Source organism: Diadema antillarum, unplaced genomic scaffold (assembly GCF_040938485.1).
Source record: "Diadema antillarum isolate AM-2024a unplaced genomic scaffold, OU_Dant_1.0 seq00000396_RagTag, whole genome shotgun sequence".
In the NCBI taxonomy this organism is placed as follows: Eukaryota; Metazoa; Echinodermata; class Echinoidea; order Diadematoida; family Diadematidae; genus Diadema; species Diadema antillarum.
In genome coordinates, this window is record NW_027271388.1 from 87,396 (window position 1) to 103,590 (window position 16,195).

The following is a 16,195-nucleotide window of genomic DNA, read 5'->3' on the forward strand; positions in this document are numbered from 1 at the left end:
CATCCAGCAGCGAATGAGCAGAAACTTCAAAGATTCATAACTTTTGTACGGACTGTCCGATTGTAATCAAACTCTCACTGATGTGTTCTACTAATTGAATTGCTGCATTCACTAAATCCACATGTCTATATGAAGGTGGACTTGATGTCCTTAAGAAGCAGACCCTACTTTTTATCGTCTGTCTCTTCCACACTTTTAAACTGGAGACAATAACACGCGCTTCATTGTGCTCAAACATTTGCGAAATCAGTAAAGGTAAAACGCCCCTTTATGAAACGATTTACCAATCTTGAACCTGGGTGTCAAGTAATCATCGTTACCAAGTTTGTCCTGCGTTAATACCTGTCGTCGAATCAACTGGACACATATAGGACAGTAGTGTCGAAACACCTGCTTCTATGATTTCAGGACCGGGATGGATATGGTCAGAACTGGAATAACCAAGTGCCATTGACCACTGGTCAATGAAGGCGACTTTGTCGTAGTTCCGGAACGTCTCCCTCAGTTTCATGTCCAACTCGCGTGCGTACCAGTCACTCGAAACGAACGATTGCATTGCGTTCCCGTGAGAGCGCGTATTTGCCGTCTTGATGAGCACGAGGGTATGCGGACTCCGCGCATGCAATCTCTCCACCGCGTGCCGAATTCCGACTACGCGATCCTCGTAGTAGCTCAAGTTGGTGGCGGTGAGATGGGCCCAGATAGTAAACACGAAGACAGTGTCTGGCGTGGCGACTAAATTGTCCAGAGCATCAGCGATGTACATAACTTCCGACGCTCTTGTCCAATTGTTGCGTATTGGATAGCCGTGATGTCGATAGTGTATTGAGAAGTTGTAAGCGCGACTTTCTGCCATCGACGGACCCACTTTCCAATTCGACTGTTTTGTCGGTGGGTTGGGCTTGAGTGTAGTGGGCATTTTTTCGATCAAGAACTCGTAGTACTGCCTCATAGTGGAATCGCCGTGAAAATACACGACCTTATTTCGGAGACACCGATTAGCATTGTCAGCGTCAAACGAGCGCAAGCGGCAGACATTCGAAAACCACTGCCTGCCCATGAAGTAACCTGCAGCCGCCGAGGAGCTCCCTGACCGCCATCCTACCCGGCAAGGAGGCAGCTGAGGGTTTAGACACCCACTGGCACTAGAGTTCCCTGCATTTTTACGCGGGAGATGAGAACATATAGTGATATACAGTCTGCTAAAATATCAATTATTCAGAGGTATTGCATCATAAATTATATCATCCTCCTTATCATGCCAAAATAAGTACAGTAAACCTCGTCTGATTTAACCTTGTACATGTTGAAAAACTGCTAAGTCGGGGAAAATCAGACCCAAGATGGATATAGACATAGTTTACGTGTTACTCTCTAAAAAAATCGAGTGAAAAACATTCACTCCTAAAAGAGTGAATACAAAAATGAGTGAATTTAGAGTGAAATTGGAGTGAATTTTGAGTGAAAATGTTCATTTTCACTCGTTTTAGAGTGACCTCAGGGATCACTCCAAAATCTTCGAGTGATCCCTGAGGTCACTCCAAAATGAGTGAAAATGAACATTTTCACTCAAAATTCACTCCAATTTCACTCTAAATTCACTCTTTTTTGTATTTACTCTTTTAAGAGTGAATATTTTCACTCGATTTTTTTAGAGAGATTGTATCGGTTAAGTTGAAATTAACGTGAGTCGAAGGATTTTTTTTCCAGGGCCGTTTGGATTCGACTTAGACACGAGGTTGACCGTACACGTTTGATACATCCAAACAGGATGGTTTCAGTAAAGTCGGACATGAAACGACATTTATGAGTTTGTTTGTTTTTTTTCACTTTACACAATTATTTTCATGCCGGGCAGTTATAATGTTGTTCAGGATCGCATAGATGCCTAAATGACCCAAACGACATCCCGTCGTTCTGAACACAATCCTAAACTAACTTTTGGTTAGTAAAATAAATCAAGAAACACAAACTAACGAACGCCATCTATCGCATCTAAAATAACTTGTGATAACTTAGCAATATATGGGGTGAAGGTTGTTAATAGTTGGCCAACAACATGATGAAATGGCAGTATTTTCATTTTTTTTTTCAAGTGCAAGCCAAGTGGAAAGAAAGTTGCTCACAAAAGTTGGAATCAAAAATTGCTGCGGCAAAGCCCGTGAATGCATGAAACTTGTCTTTCAAAATCATTTGATAAAAACATCACTGTTGCATAGCTCTGCAATGGGCCTTACAATTATGCCACTAATTATTTGGTAAAAATCGTTTCTTACCGGCAGGTTTCCTATCAGAGACTTTCACTTTACTGGTTCCTTTCGCCTTTATCGGTTTCTTTTGCCTGTGGAAAGGGACAATTGGTTGACACAAAATAAATGGCCGTGATAATATGATTGTATAATATGATGATTACATATACGAATTGTAAGTGGCTTAACTTTTTGAGTACATGTGCGCTGTTTTACGCATTGTTCAGAACAACAGAAGCAACAGTTTAGATATCGTAATGTTTTAGAGCAAATATTTCATGTTTTGTAAAGTTGTCGCAGCAAGCCATTTCATATAGTTCGACTATGCGCATGAGCAGAAGAAGGTCATTTTGCCAAAACGGGCACGTTTGTTCGAATCCATGGAGATATTAAGCATCTTTGGTGTGACGATTACGCACATCCACTTGACAGCAACAACGTGTTCAAAGCCTAGTATTTGGCAATACGTTCAGACGGGTGATCTAACCTCGAGGATAAACTCTATAATATATATATAAGGGGGGGGGGGGGAGCAAGTGTCGCACGGTGATTTCGTTACGAAATCAGTCATTTCGTCCGAGGTTAGCTTATCCTTGTGGTACAGGGGGAAATCCAGTCCAAAAATAAGTTAGTCTGATTAAAAGAAGTAAAATCTTATAAATTAAACGGTAAAAATTTGGCTGATATCGAATGAAAAATAAAGAAGTTTTGGAATATTGAATTTTTGCTAATTTCTGCAAAACAGTGCTTGTACAGTGGATATGAATATGCAAATGAGTGAGGTGACCATTGTAATAACCTCTCAATTTTCCATTGATCGTGTACAAAAATGACGAAAATTCAATGTTTCTGTCATTGAAGTCTGAAACACGATGTCATTCCTGGTTGAATAACTTCAGAATATGTGATCAGTTAGATATACGTTGTATCAGGATTGGAGCCTCGGGCATAATTGCATTTGAATGAAAAACTGGAAATTTCAAAATTGTACACTGCAAAAAATGCGGTGTTAAAAGTGTAACACCAACCGGGTGTCAAACTGTGGGTGTTAAATTTGGTGTTAAATTGACACAATTTGACACCCTTCGGTGTTAATTTAACACCAACATTCTCTCATTCATTGGGTGTTAGATTCTCGGTGTTAAAATGACACCCAAGTGGTGTTATAGTTTTGTCATGAAAAGGGGGTTTTCACTAATAGCACCGTATCGGTGTTAGTTGTCCACCAGAGAAAGTCACGTGTTCGCAGTCCGATGATCTCATTGGTTACACATGCCAATGCCTGAAATTTGTTGCTGTGGCGCGGAGTCGTCAACGTCTGTCATCGCGATAGTCAGGTTTTCGATGTCGTCTGGGGCTAAAAATGACATTGAATCTCTGATGGTGACTTTGCTAAGTCTGTCAGCGGGGATAAGTATCTTTTAAGGTAATTATTTCCTGTACCAGTTATTTTCTATCATAAACGATGTGCATGATTTTCACGGATTTCATCGCATATTATAGACAGCTTTGTCTTTGGACGCACATAATACTATAGTATACTATGTAGCGCAGCATACTAAGTACATGTAGCCTATAGTGTTTGCCATACATAGTAGGCCATAACACCAACGCGCTGCAGCGGTGCATAGAATCCGAATTTCGCTGAGGGTTCCTTTGTCCAACAATTGCATTTTAAAAATATCATCAAATTTTAAATATAAAAGGTTCCGTGGCATTTTGTATTGTTATTGATGTAGTTTTCTTACCTCTGAGGCTCTGGTGCTTATCTTTGTTAGCGCGCAAATCATTTCCCGCTACTGACGTGCACGAAGACGAAGTTCGAACAATGTTTGTGTGTACATGTTCGTAGGTTTGTACATGTTTAGTAGGTATACTGGTAGGCCCCTAGGCCTACTATATTTTTTGTAGGGCCTACTGTAACTGTTCTAGGTCCAAACTGTTAGGTTTAAATTAGTACTAGGTACTAGTAGCAAATATCGCTCTAAAAAGAGCGTAAATACCCGATTAAAGGGGCTGGGTGGGGGTTCTCCCGACCCGATTTTTGTTTATCACAACAGGTTACGTGATGTTTTCAGTAGCTACAGTGTACACGTAGGAACGTAGGGGCCTATACATGTATAGGACGCTAGTGTTTGCGCGTGGATCTTACGTTAGAATCTACTAACTAGTTCCTAATATTAGTACTACTATTTATGAGTTTGCTAACCGCTTACAAATTTACATTATATACAGTAAGAATATGCTCTTATAAAGTTGATGACGTCACATGCATGTAAAACCGGTATTTCCACCGAGTCCATGTTAAGACTCTAGACTCTAGATCTATTAAATTGTAAGGTGCGAGTTCAAGGGTAGCGAGAAACAGAATCACAGCCCATATTAATAACTGGCAGTTGTTCTCTGTCTGAGAACTGATCCTAAATTTCACAAATGAGTCAAAATGGAATACATGTATCATCGCTTTTTTCATGATTCAGGTGAGGGAATATACGTCTACTTTGATGGTAGTATTTGTTGAAATAATCTCTTGAAAAAAAAAATCCCTTCTGGAATATGCCTCTTCCCCATACTTATGTTATTGCCACACTTAATGATATTGGCAATAGTGCACTTGAGAATCTTGAAAATGACAGAATTGCAAAAAGACCTTTTATTATCTATCTAAATAACCTTGAAAATGAGAGTAGATCAATTGCAAAATGGCATTTGATTTTTCCATTTCTCCTCTAATAATATTTGCATAAATGTACACTGCATAAAGATGATGAATACCTGGAAGCAGGATATTATTGCCCCCCCCCCCCCCCCCCCCTTGGTGGCTAATTAAAACGAACTTGAAATTATGAGCATATCTCAAGTAGGTATATATAATAGAATCACCGACTGAATTAATCTGAAGCCACCTGAACAAAACCCTTTGTTTTCTGCAGTTCTGATCAAATCTTTCATGCACACAAGATAAATCTGTTTCATGCACTTGTATACAGTAAATACACTAGTGCAGTTATGTGGATGTTCAGTACTTTGAATCCTAAGCCAGTGCATCACACCTTGTGCACCAGTTTGACAGTTTGTGGACTTGTAGCCACTTGATAATTACTAGTATGTATGTTCATGGTCCTTACACTTGCAGGTTGAACAGTACTTCTCACTCCTTCTCCCAGGCAACGATGCCAAGCTTTTTTGAGCAGTGGCCAGTTTTTGGTGGAAGGTCTTATCAAGCTAGCAAGAGGAAAGCCGTCAGAAACCACAGTCAAGCTGTTGAGATTGCTGGGAGAACACATGCGGAAAACTGATGTGGATTCATGAGACTTGGAGCAATCATCAAATAGTGTACCACCAGACCTGGTAGCAGTCAGGGTATGCACAATACTATAGGTTTTGAAAGCCCCTTTTTTATGTTCTAGATGTCTATGCATCCAATATCGTTTCTTGTGTATCATGCCGCAAGTTGAAAACAATCATTTGTGAATGAAACTTGGTAAGGCTATGTAAATCCAGGGGGCGTTCCACAAAACTTGTCATTGGTGACAACTGTTATAAGTAGCTGAAATCTTTGCATCTGACAATACATTTTATCAAACGTTTCCCTGGAGTCGATAAGGGTCATGAGGTCAATAATCAAGGGTCAGGAGCCCTTCATTATGAAAAAAAAAAAATGCAGGAAATATCTTGTGACTTTGATTTTTCAAAGGCAGATGAATGGATATCACCAAACTCAATTGTAATATAAAAGTTCACAGTCACAAATCAATATGTAATGTAATTTTGTTATTTTGGAGATGCTGATGAAATAAAGAAGAGTTTTTTTTTTTTTCTTGTTTTTTTTTTAAAGAAGTCACACAACAACCCATGGGTTCATCCTACATGAAGGATCACATGTTTTACTTAATGCTCCCTGATTATGCAGTGCAATTCACTGATAATTTCTGTTGATACCTGGATACTTTGTAAATGAGTCGTAGAATATATTGTGTAACATGCATTTCTTACAACACAGCATAGAATGTAAGTAACCTGCAAATCCTTCTTGTACTCTATCTGCTTCCACCTGTGAACCAGGGCGCAAGGATTGTGCAAGATTGCTGTGGCTTTGGCTATAGACTACCTTATCCGATTTCAAAAGGTAAGTCTACATGACTATAAGGTTTGTTCAAATATGATGCGACAAACCCCCTGACATTTTTAGTGTTCAGATATGGTGCGCCGAACCACCCCACTTTCATTATGTTAATGAATGCACATGACTAAAAAAAAAAAATAAGATAAAGATAAACTCATGACATTGTATTTTCACTTACTTTTGAGCTTGATTGCACCATAACTTCTTGCCACTGTGTGGCAAAATATATTCCTCTTGCCTCAGTGTTTTTGTTTTGTTTTGTTGCATTTTGATCTGTTTATTTGTTTGTTTTTTACCATCTCATATCGCATTGATTTGTGCACTAAAATGTTGCCGGAGTTTGACTCATCTTATCTGAACAAGCCTTTATGAGTCATTTTGGACAGGCAATTAGAACTCACAGTACTTTGGTGTTCTGAAAATTAAATTGATTTTTACGAGTTTAATTGATTTTGCATTTTCTACTTTCTATGATCTGTTTTTGTATTAGAAAAGAAATTAGAGGTCAAGGGAAATTTTCTGGGTTTTTTTTTTTTGTGTTGTTGGACTATGTAATTTATTAAGATCACTTGCTTTTCAATGTTTCACAGGTTAACTTTTTTTTTGGATGTTGTGAATATTTTTGCGCACTTGCCTTTGTCAGGGTTATGTTCTGATGTCCACGAGAACTTTACTCGTGAATGCTTCAAAGTCGATCCTTGAACTTTAAAGATTGTCTTCCCCATATGTAGGCTGAAATTTTGAAGTTGCTTTTTGATCAGTCACGAATAAGAGAAAAGTGAAAAATTTCAAAGCTTCTTTAAGAAAAAATAGGTATAAGTGAGTTTTAATTGTGAAATTATAGTGATCTTTAAGTAAAATGGAATAAGATCCATTTATTATCCTCTGCCAAGAAGTGGTGCCTGAATTGTTATGGTTTTGAGTAGTCCATCCCTCCCTGTGTGTGATAGCTTGAAATCTGTTAAAATAATCATAAATGTGAATAAAATGTGTTAAGCCTATGTATGACTGAGTCTATCAAATTGCATTATGGAATCGAAATAAAGGTCACAGTCAAATTTGTCTAGTTTTTATTTGTAATAGATTCATACAATGTCTGTTTGTTTTTCATTGTTTCCTTACATTTTCAGCCTGATGCTAGTTTTGATCACCACTTGAAGAGGGAAAGCAGAAGAAGATGCAGCTCTTGATGCAGCTTGCTTGCTTGAAGATCAGAAGATGCAGCTTGCTTGACAGAGGACGTCAGAAGGATAACATACATGTATACCAATATTACTTCATTGTTGACCACTTGGTACTACACAATGGTGTACCCTGCCCTGGTGATATCATTCAGAGTGCCTTCGACACATTGTTCAAAGCACATTAAATATGTGTTTTGTCTACGGTATGTAAAACCTCTCATCAACCTTTGGACATTTGGAATTACCCCGAGTTCGTGAACCGAGATCTAAACTTTCAAATAGATAATGAAGTGATGCATTCTTTAGGAGTTCCCACTGAAACTGCTTTTTTTTTCACTGTTTGCCATACGAACATGGACTGAGTGATGGACAAACAATAAATTGCGCCCAGGGGGCCTGTGTACGGACATAATTTGATTCGTTCAATGGTTTTAGAAGACACTTGAAGAATCATCATTGTGACAATGAAACTGTGAAGATCCTCCAAGTCCAGTTCTATGGAGGAACCGAGATAGAGACTGATGATACAAGTTGTATACAGTTGATGAAGCAGTACTCTCCATTAGTCGATGACAGTTTTTGATGAGGAGGTGATTACCTTTAGTCCAGAGGACATTGAACAACGACCTTGTAATTTTTACATGTCCTAGTTTACATGTGTCAGTATGGAGTAATGCATTACCATGGTAACATCAAATTTTCATAAAGATTACAAATACAGAATGTGGATCAAGCTACTCAGTTTTAAATCAATTCTGTTGAGATTCGATTGTCCAGAAATCTGTTGCCATGGCAATTGCAGTTTTTAAACAAATCATACAAAATTGTGTGGATCACTTAGTTTCTTTTTTTTTTAGCATTTAAATTTGAATTTGATACATATGGTCACTATGATAATATGTTATCGTGCAAGACTCTTTTTGTGGGGGTCATAAATCCGTTTCCATGGCAACAGCATCTTCATACAAATCATCCACAAGTACGATGTGGATTCAGCTAACTTCCTCAGATTTTGAGCATTTGACTTTAAATTTGGCACATGTGACCACTGTATTATGTACCTGTGCAAATTTTATTTTTCGTCATTGTCAAATAGTATGTTGTCAAGTTAATGGTATTTTGTAATGAGAATCGTATAAACTACAAGTGGATTGAGCTTACTCTCTCAATTTTTAGCAATAACCTTGAGATATGACACCTATATATTGTGACAAGATAAATTCTAGATGTGCAAAACACTTTTCTCGTCAATGTTAAACAATGCGTTGCCATGCTAACTTATTTTTTTTTTAATACAAAGCAATCGAAGATATTGTGATTGACTCATCACTCCCTCATGTTTTAGGCATTTGACTTGAACTTTGGCACGTGACCACTGTAGTGCGCTAATGTGCAAATGTCATCTTTTGTATCGGTCAAAGAAAGTGTTATCATGGCAGTGACATTTTCAAATTAAAAACTTACACAACAGTTGATTATGCAATCTCCCTCAGTTTCTGAGCATCTTGCCTGAAATATTGAACAGAGTGCTAATGTAATGGCAACCATCTTTTAAAATGAAAATCAAACAAAACATACTGTGAATTGGGTGAGCTCCCTCAGTTTTCTAGCATTTGACTTGAGGTTTCGCTCATGTAACCAGTGTAATCTTAAAATGAGTCGCACACTGATCTCACTGTTGAGTAATCTTGCTATGGTAACAACTTTTGTTACATTGTACTTTTTTTCAACAAAAGGCATACAAGAATATCATGAATTGAGCTAACTCTCTAAGTTTTAGGTGGGGGTATCAATTACATCCAGTTCGAGTTGAAAATATTGGTCCAAGAAGGCCTTATGTGTGTCATTTGAATATTTAAATGATCCGAATTTCACATGCTTGTATCATCACTTGCAATAGCATTGATCAAAAGAAAGAGTATATTTTTTTTTTTATGTTAACATTTTACAACCAGACTGGATGATCTATGTTGAATATTTGAATTATACAGCTGAGTAGGCAATTCAATTTGAACATTTGAATGATAGAGCCAAGAAGATATAATACTAGTATCAATTTCATTTGAAAATTCAACTTGATAGTGCCAAGAAGGCCAAAGGTATTCAGAGTGAGTATTTAAATTTGAAATTTTTAGCCTACAATAGCCATAATGTATCTCATTTGCATAGATAATCAAAGAACCAACTGACAGGGTCAAAGGTATTCCATTTTGATACTTATATTGTAGAGATGAGGCTTTCATTACATGTAATAGAATTATTGTGTTTTGTTGTGACAGACAGAATTTATTAAATATTTTGATCAACCTAGTAGCACGTGACTGTCTTTCACCTACTAACATTACTGTGTTATTTTGTGCGATTGAATGTGGAGAGTGTGAAATGTGGTGTTAAATCTAACACCACTGTTTTTGCAGTGTATGTACAAATTACTAGTATAGGGCAAGTTGTGAGGGAATGACATGCTCACTTTGCCGTTTGCATATAATTTATTGATTGACCGTTCAAGAACTGTTTCCTGAAAAAATAGCGAAACTTCAAAATGTCATAATTCCTGGTTTTTCACCCAATTTCGATCAAAATTTTACCGTTGAACTCTTGATATTTTACTATATTTCTTATAAGATTGACTGATACTTGGACTGGATTTCCCCTTTAATCATCACCGTCTGAACGTGACTATAATAGTTTGTTACTGCATACAATGGGCTGGATGCATAAACGCTACCATTGCTTGTGCTAGCCTTTACTCGAATCCGTATGCATAAAAACAAGCAATTGCTTGCGAGCAGAAGCTCTTGCTAGCAAGCACAAGCAATTGCTTGCTGCCCGCGAGCAATTGCTTAGCGACGAGGCATTTGCTTTAAAACGTATGCATAAAACATACATTTAGCTTGTTCTTGCTAGCAATTGCTTTCGATTTTCCAGGCTCTGTAATTAATGAGCTTGAGTTTTGCTTAACTGGGACGTTCCCTTTTTAGTATCATTTTCATATTCATAAAAGAAAGACCACACTTTCGGTGAGTTGGCTCAGTCGGTAGCGCGTCTGCCTCACGATCACGCGGCCCGGGTTCGAACCCGAGTCTGGACTGAGCAGTGTTGTGTGTAAACATACCGTCCCCTCTAGCAAGAGGCAAAACACTCTGTCCCTCGGATAGGACATAAAATGGAGGTCCCGTGTATGAGAGAGTCACAGCTCATGCACGTAAAAGATCCCGCTTCATTCATTCATCGCAAAGAGCAGGGTGTCTAACCCGGTGAAGTGGTCCCACCCCACATCCAACTGGACCCCATGGAAGACCAGCTTAGTGTAGCTGAATATGGGCTATCCAGCCATCTTCACGGATGGAAAATGAACAACAACAACAACAACAACAACACTTGTGCAGGAGTGGTATTAAGCTACAAGAAATTACTCCTAAGTAGTGTAAGAAACTTTTTTGTTTCGACAACGGGAATGTCCAGTGGTTAGTACGCAAAATGTGATGAAAAATATGTAGGATGTCTGACTTCGGTGGAGAGCTAGGAGCTACCTCTCTCCACATACTGGCAGATCAGGGCTACCAGAAGCAGTGACGGGAATATGGCAAGCCGTTCGGGTCATTGCGTCAGGTCACTACACGTACTTCGAAACACCTACGCGAGCCTGACCACACGTAACGCGTGGGTACACGTCACGTTACGTATACCGGGTACACGTAACGTGACGTGTACCCACGCGTTACGTGTGGTCAGGCACGCATAGGTGTTTCGAGGTACGTGGAGTGACCTGACGCAATGACCCGAACGGCTTGCCATATGGGAATCAGCCAGTACGTGTGTGTGTGTGTGTGTGTGTGTGTGTGTGTGTGTGTGTGTGTATAGATGCGTGTGTGCGTCTGTGTGTGTCTTCTGCTGTGTCAGGAAATGTTTCCGCACACACACGCCCTTTAAAATACATGCTGTCACACCCGACTTTGTTCTTGTGTTCGAACAGGCGTGACGTACATCCCTTTTCTTGAAAACGCAAGCAATATTATGCGTTAAGTCTCTTTAAACGATTGAACTGAAGTGTCTAACCAACTGAGGAAAAAAGAAGAGAGGTTATTTTCCGAAAAGTGCACGTGAGCTCGTATACTAAGCGGTCTATTTAGATAACTAAGGCTGGAAAGACGATCAAAATAAAACCACGATTTGCATCTGGCGCGGTTATGATTTTGATCGTCGAGGACTCGTTTCCCCGAAGTATTTAGACATTACTCATACTGTGATATCAACTGTCCACGGCAAAGAAAAAACAAACAAACAAAACAAAAAACTACCAAACAACCCGACAAAACAAAACAGAAAAAAAAAACAACTTTACATCTGCCGTAGTGTGAAAACCGTCTGGAATCGTTAAATGGCAGTATGTGACGAGACAGGGCCCTTAGTTCTCTTGGTTTGCGCGCGTATGAGGCCCTGTATCCATGGTATCGTCTGCGCATATACTTTTGATGAACAAAAGATGAAACAAAAGATTGACCAAAGTGGTTTGGTTACAAGCTAGTAATCAATTAATATCCTTGTAAACATCGAAACAGGATGCAATACCAGTATATCTGCATTGAACAGTGCGTCATGTTATAGTGGCGATGATTTTCCTATAATAGTGATATCATCCGGCAAGGTAATATCATAGTCTCTAAAAGCCATAATGATGGTAATTAGGGTCTAATGTCAAACGGGGAAGGCTGAAAACGGATCTTCCTTTTTTTTTCTCTCTCTCTATTCTTATCACATAGAAAACCAGGGAGGTGAAAACGTGGCTGCTTAAACTACTGATCACTATACATTTACTATAATTACCTCCACCAGCCAGTGCTCAACGCGCATTCAGCATGTTGCTTATTGTTAAACCACCGTCTTTTATATCAATGACCATAATAGATTGTGATCGTGCATCACCAAACCAACAAAAAGTCGCAAGGCCTGATTTTCTGTGAGGACACAAACACAAATGAAAAGAGAAAACCTAGTCAATTTTTATTTATTTTTTTTTCTGAAAGAGCAATTCTTTTTATATTTCTAACATTTGGGTTCATAAAACACATGGGATTTTTTTTTCTTCTATAGAACACTTCATTTCAGTCTTTCAGGCTTTAACGATTCGGAGCACGAGAAACCCTTCAAAAACTTGTCACATTTAACTCTAATATAGTGACTTTTGAAAGGATGACGCCATTGCTTTGTAAGTTAATATCGGTCATGCTGAAACTACAGTGCACTTAATGATGTGCACATTATCAGTTTAGCTCGATTATCCCTTCATAGTGGTTGCCATGGAGCTTTGTATATTCTGGTTGCTTTATTTTTTGTTCCATTCTTTGCAGAGAGCAAATCACAGCAAATTACACACTTGACGAGACCCTAAACTTATAAGCCTCTTTTCTCAATAATATAGAGAAAAGAGGCTAGTCTTATATGCCTACTCACTTTTCCAGAGTGTATACTTACTTTCCATTATTTAGATATGTTCGGAAAGTCCCTGTGTATTGAAATAGGCTATCCCTTACGAAAAAGTCCTGTGGTACTCCTGTGGTAATTACCACAGGACGGTACCACAGGACAGTACCACAGGACGGTACCACAGGAAAGTACCACAGGACAGTACCACAGGAATTGTCCTGTGGTATTTTGGGACATACCACAGGACAGTACCACAGGAATTCCTGTGGTATTTTGGGACGTACCACAGGGCAGTACCACAGGAAAGTACCACAGGACCGGTACCACAGAACAGTACCACAGGACAGTACCACAGGAATTCCTGTGGTATTTTGGGACGTACCACAGGGCAGTACCACAGGAGTAGTACCACAGAACAGTACCACAGGAACTGTCCTGTGGTATTTTGGGGACAGTACCACAGGACAGTACCACAGGTCGATCATTACCACACAGCATTACCACAGGGCAGTACCACACAGCATTTCCATGGTACCACAGGAGAGTACCACACAGGATAGATCGAAAAAAAAAAATCTGGGAGACTTTTAGCCACATTTCAAGGAATATTCCTGATAGGTGAGTGATGGATTTCAGGACAAACATGGCCCTACTTAATAACCTGTCCTACTCCTAACATAACCTCAAACAAGAGTCTAATGGCCAAGTGCCAATCTAGTCCTATAATAGATCTATATAGTCATATTCTATTCCTAGGCAGCCATCGACCCTATCAGTACATATATATATGGCTGTCTATCCGTAAAGCATTAAGGCATGGTTACTAACTCGATTATACTTTATTATCAAGATATGAAATTACACTTTCATAACAATATCTATGATATTGGGAATAACATAACATAATTAGACAATCTTTCATAAAGTTCAAAGTAAGTTCCATCATTAATACTTTGACTTTTTAAGTCATATATGTATTTTCTAAAAATCTAGAGTGCTTTTTATGAATATTCATGAGCTATGTAAAAATTTGTACCACAGGAGTACCACAGGAGTACCACAGGAGTACCACAGAAGTCCTTATGAAATTTCTCATGCTTTACATCAGCACTTTCACTAAATAGGTAATACTGTAGGAGTATAGGACAGGATAAGTAATGGCAAATCAATTGTTATAATTCACAGCATAACTCATCTATCAATTAATTGAGGAATATTAATATGTGCTTTTTTGTTTGTATTTTTGTTATAAATTTCAGTTGATTCTGCCTTACAATTTTCCTGTGTGGTACTCCTGTGTGGTACTGCTGTTTGATATTCTCCTGATGTGATAGTCCTCTGGTATAAAATGTTAAGAAAAAAAAAAGAATATCCTGTGGCATTTTTCTGTGGTACTTACGAATTTAATTTGCTGTGTGGTACTTCTGTGTGGAATAGCACCATATTATGATGTTCCTGTGGGATTTTGGACAGTTCCTGTGGTACTCTCCTGTGGTATACATCGAAAATTACCACAGGAATTCCTGTTGTACTGTCCTGTGGTACGTCCCAAAATTCCACAGGACAATTCGTGTGGTACTGTCCTGTGGTACGTCCCAAAATACCACAGGACAAGTCATGTGGTACTGTCCTGTGGTACTATCCTGTGGTACTTTCCTGTGGTATTGTCCTGTGGTACGTCCCAAAATACCACAGGACAAGTCGTGTGGTACTGTCCTGTGGTACTATCCTGCGGTACTGTCCTGTGGTACGTCCCAAAATACCACAGGACAAGTCGTGTGGTACTGTCCTGTGGTACTATCCTGTGGTACTGTCCTGTGGTAATGCCCTGTGGTACGTCCCAAAATACCACAGGACAAGTCGTGTGGTACTGTCCTGTGGTACTATCCTGTGGTACTTTCCTGTGGTACTGTCCTGTGGTACTGCCCTGTGGTATTGTCCTGTGGTACTGCCCTGTGGTACTGTCCTGTGGTACGTCCCCGAATACCACAGGACAAGTCGTGAGGTACTGTCCTGTGGTAATATCCTGTGGTACTGTCCTGTGGTACTGTCCTGTGGTACGTCCCAAAATACCACAGGACAAGTCGTGTGGTACTGTCCTGTGGTACTTTCCTGTGGTACTGCCCTGTGGTACTGTCCTGTGGTACGTCCCAAAATACCACAGGATGAGTCGTGTGGTACTGTCCTGTGGTACTATCCTGTGGTACTGTCCTGTGGTACTGCCCTGTGGTACGTCCCAAAATACCACAGGACAAGTCGTGTGGTACTGTCCTGTGGTACTATCCTGTGGTACTGTCCTGTGGTACTGTCCTGTGGTACTGCCCTGTGGTACTGTCCTGTGGTACGTCCCAAAATACCGCAGGACAAGTCGTGAGGTACTGTCCTGTGGTACTATCCTGTGGTACTGTCCTGTGGTACGTCCCAAAATACCACAGGACAATTCCTGTGGTACTGTCCTGTGGTACTATCCTGTGGTACTTCCCTGTGGTACTGTCCTGTGGAACTGCCCTGTGGTACTGTCCTGTGGTACGTCCTAAAATACCACAGAACAAGTCGTGTGGTACTGTCCTGTGGTACTATCCTGTGGTACTTTCCTGTTGTACTCTCCTGTGGTACGTCCCAAAATACCACAGGACAATTCATGTGGTACTGTCCTGTGGTACTGTTGTGTGGTATACGTCCCAAAATACCACAGGACAATTTGTGTGTATACTGTCTTGTGGTACTGTCCTGTGGAACTTTCCTGTGGTAATGTCCTGTGGTACTGCCCTGTGGTACATCCCAGAGTACCACACGAGCCTGTGACACAGTACCACACAGTTCCTGTGTTAACATATATTTGTGTGGTACATTGTGTGGTACCAACCAGTACCACAGGGAGTACCACATGAGCCTGTAAAACAGTACCACACAGTTCCTGTGGTAACATTTATTTATGTGGTACATTGTGTGGTACTGACAAGTACTACAGGAAGTACCCTACAAGCCTGTGGTACAGTACCACACAGTTCCTGTGGTAACATTACAAGTGTGTGGTACATTGTGTGGTACCGACAAGTACCACAGGGAGTACCACAGGACTTTTTTGTTAGGGATATTATGCCTACTCACTTTCCCAGAGTGTATACTTACTTTCCATTATTTAGATATGTTCGGAAAGTCCCTGTGTATTGAAGCTTAATAGAGTCTACTTTTTCGTAATCCGCCCC

General features: G+C 39.7%; 1 protein-coding gene across 1 annotated transcript; it reads right to left on the reverse strand.

Moving 5' to 3' along the window:
* Positions 1-316: 316 nt before the first annotated feature.
* On the reverse strand, positions 317-16,125 carry LOC139732009 (NXPE family member 3-like). The gene is made up of 2 exons (XM_071642882.1): positions 16,119-16,125; positions 317-1,155 (listed from the first exon to the last, which is right to left on the reverse strand). The coding sequence occupies exons 1-2, from the start codon at positions 16,123-16,125 to the stop codon at positions 317-319; spliced, it is 846 nt and encodes a 281-aa protein (XP_071498983.1).
* Between the last annotated feature and the right edge of the window lie 70 nt (positions 16,126-16,195).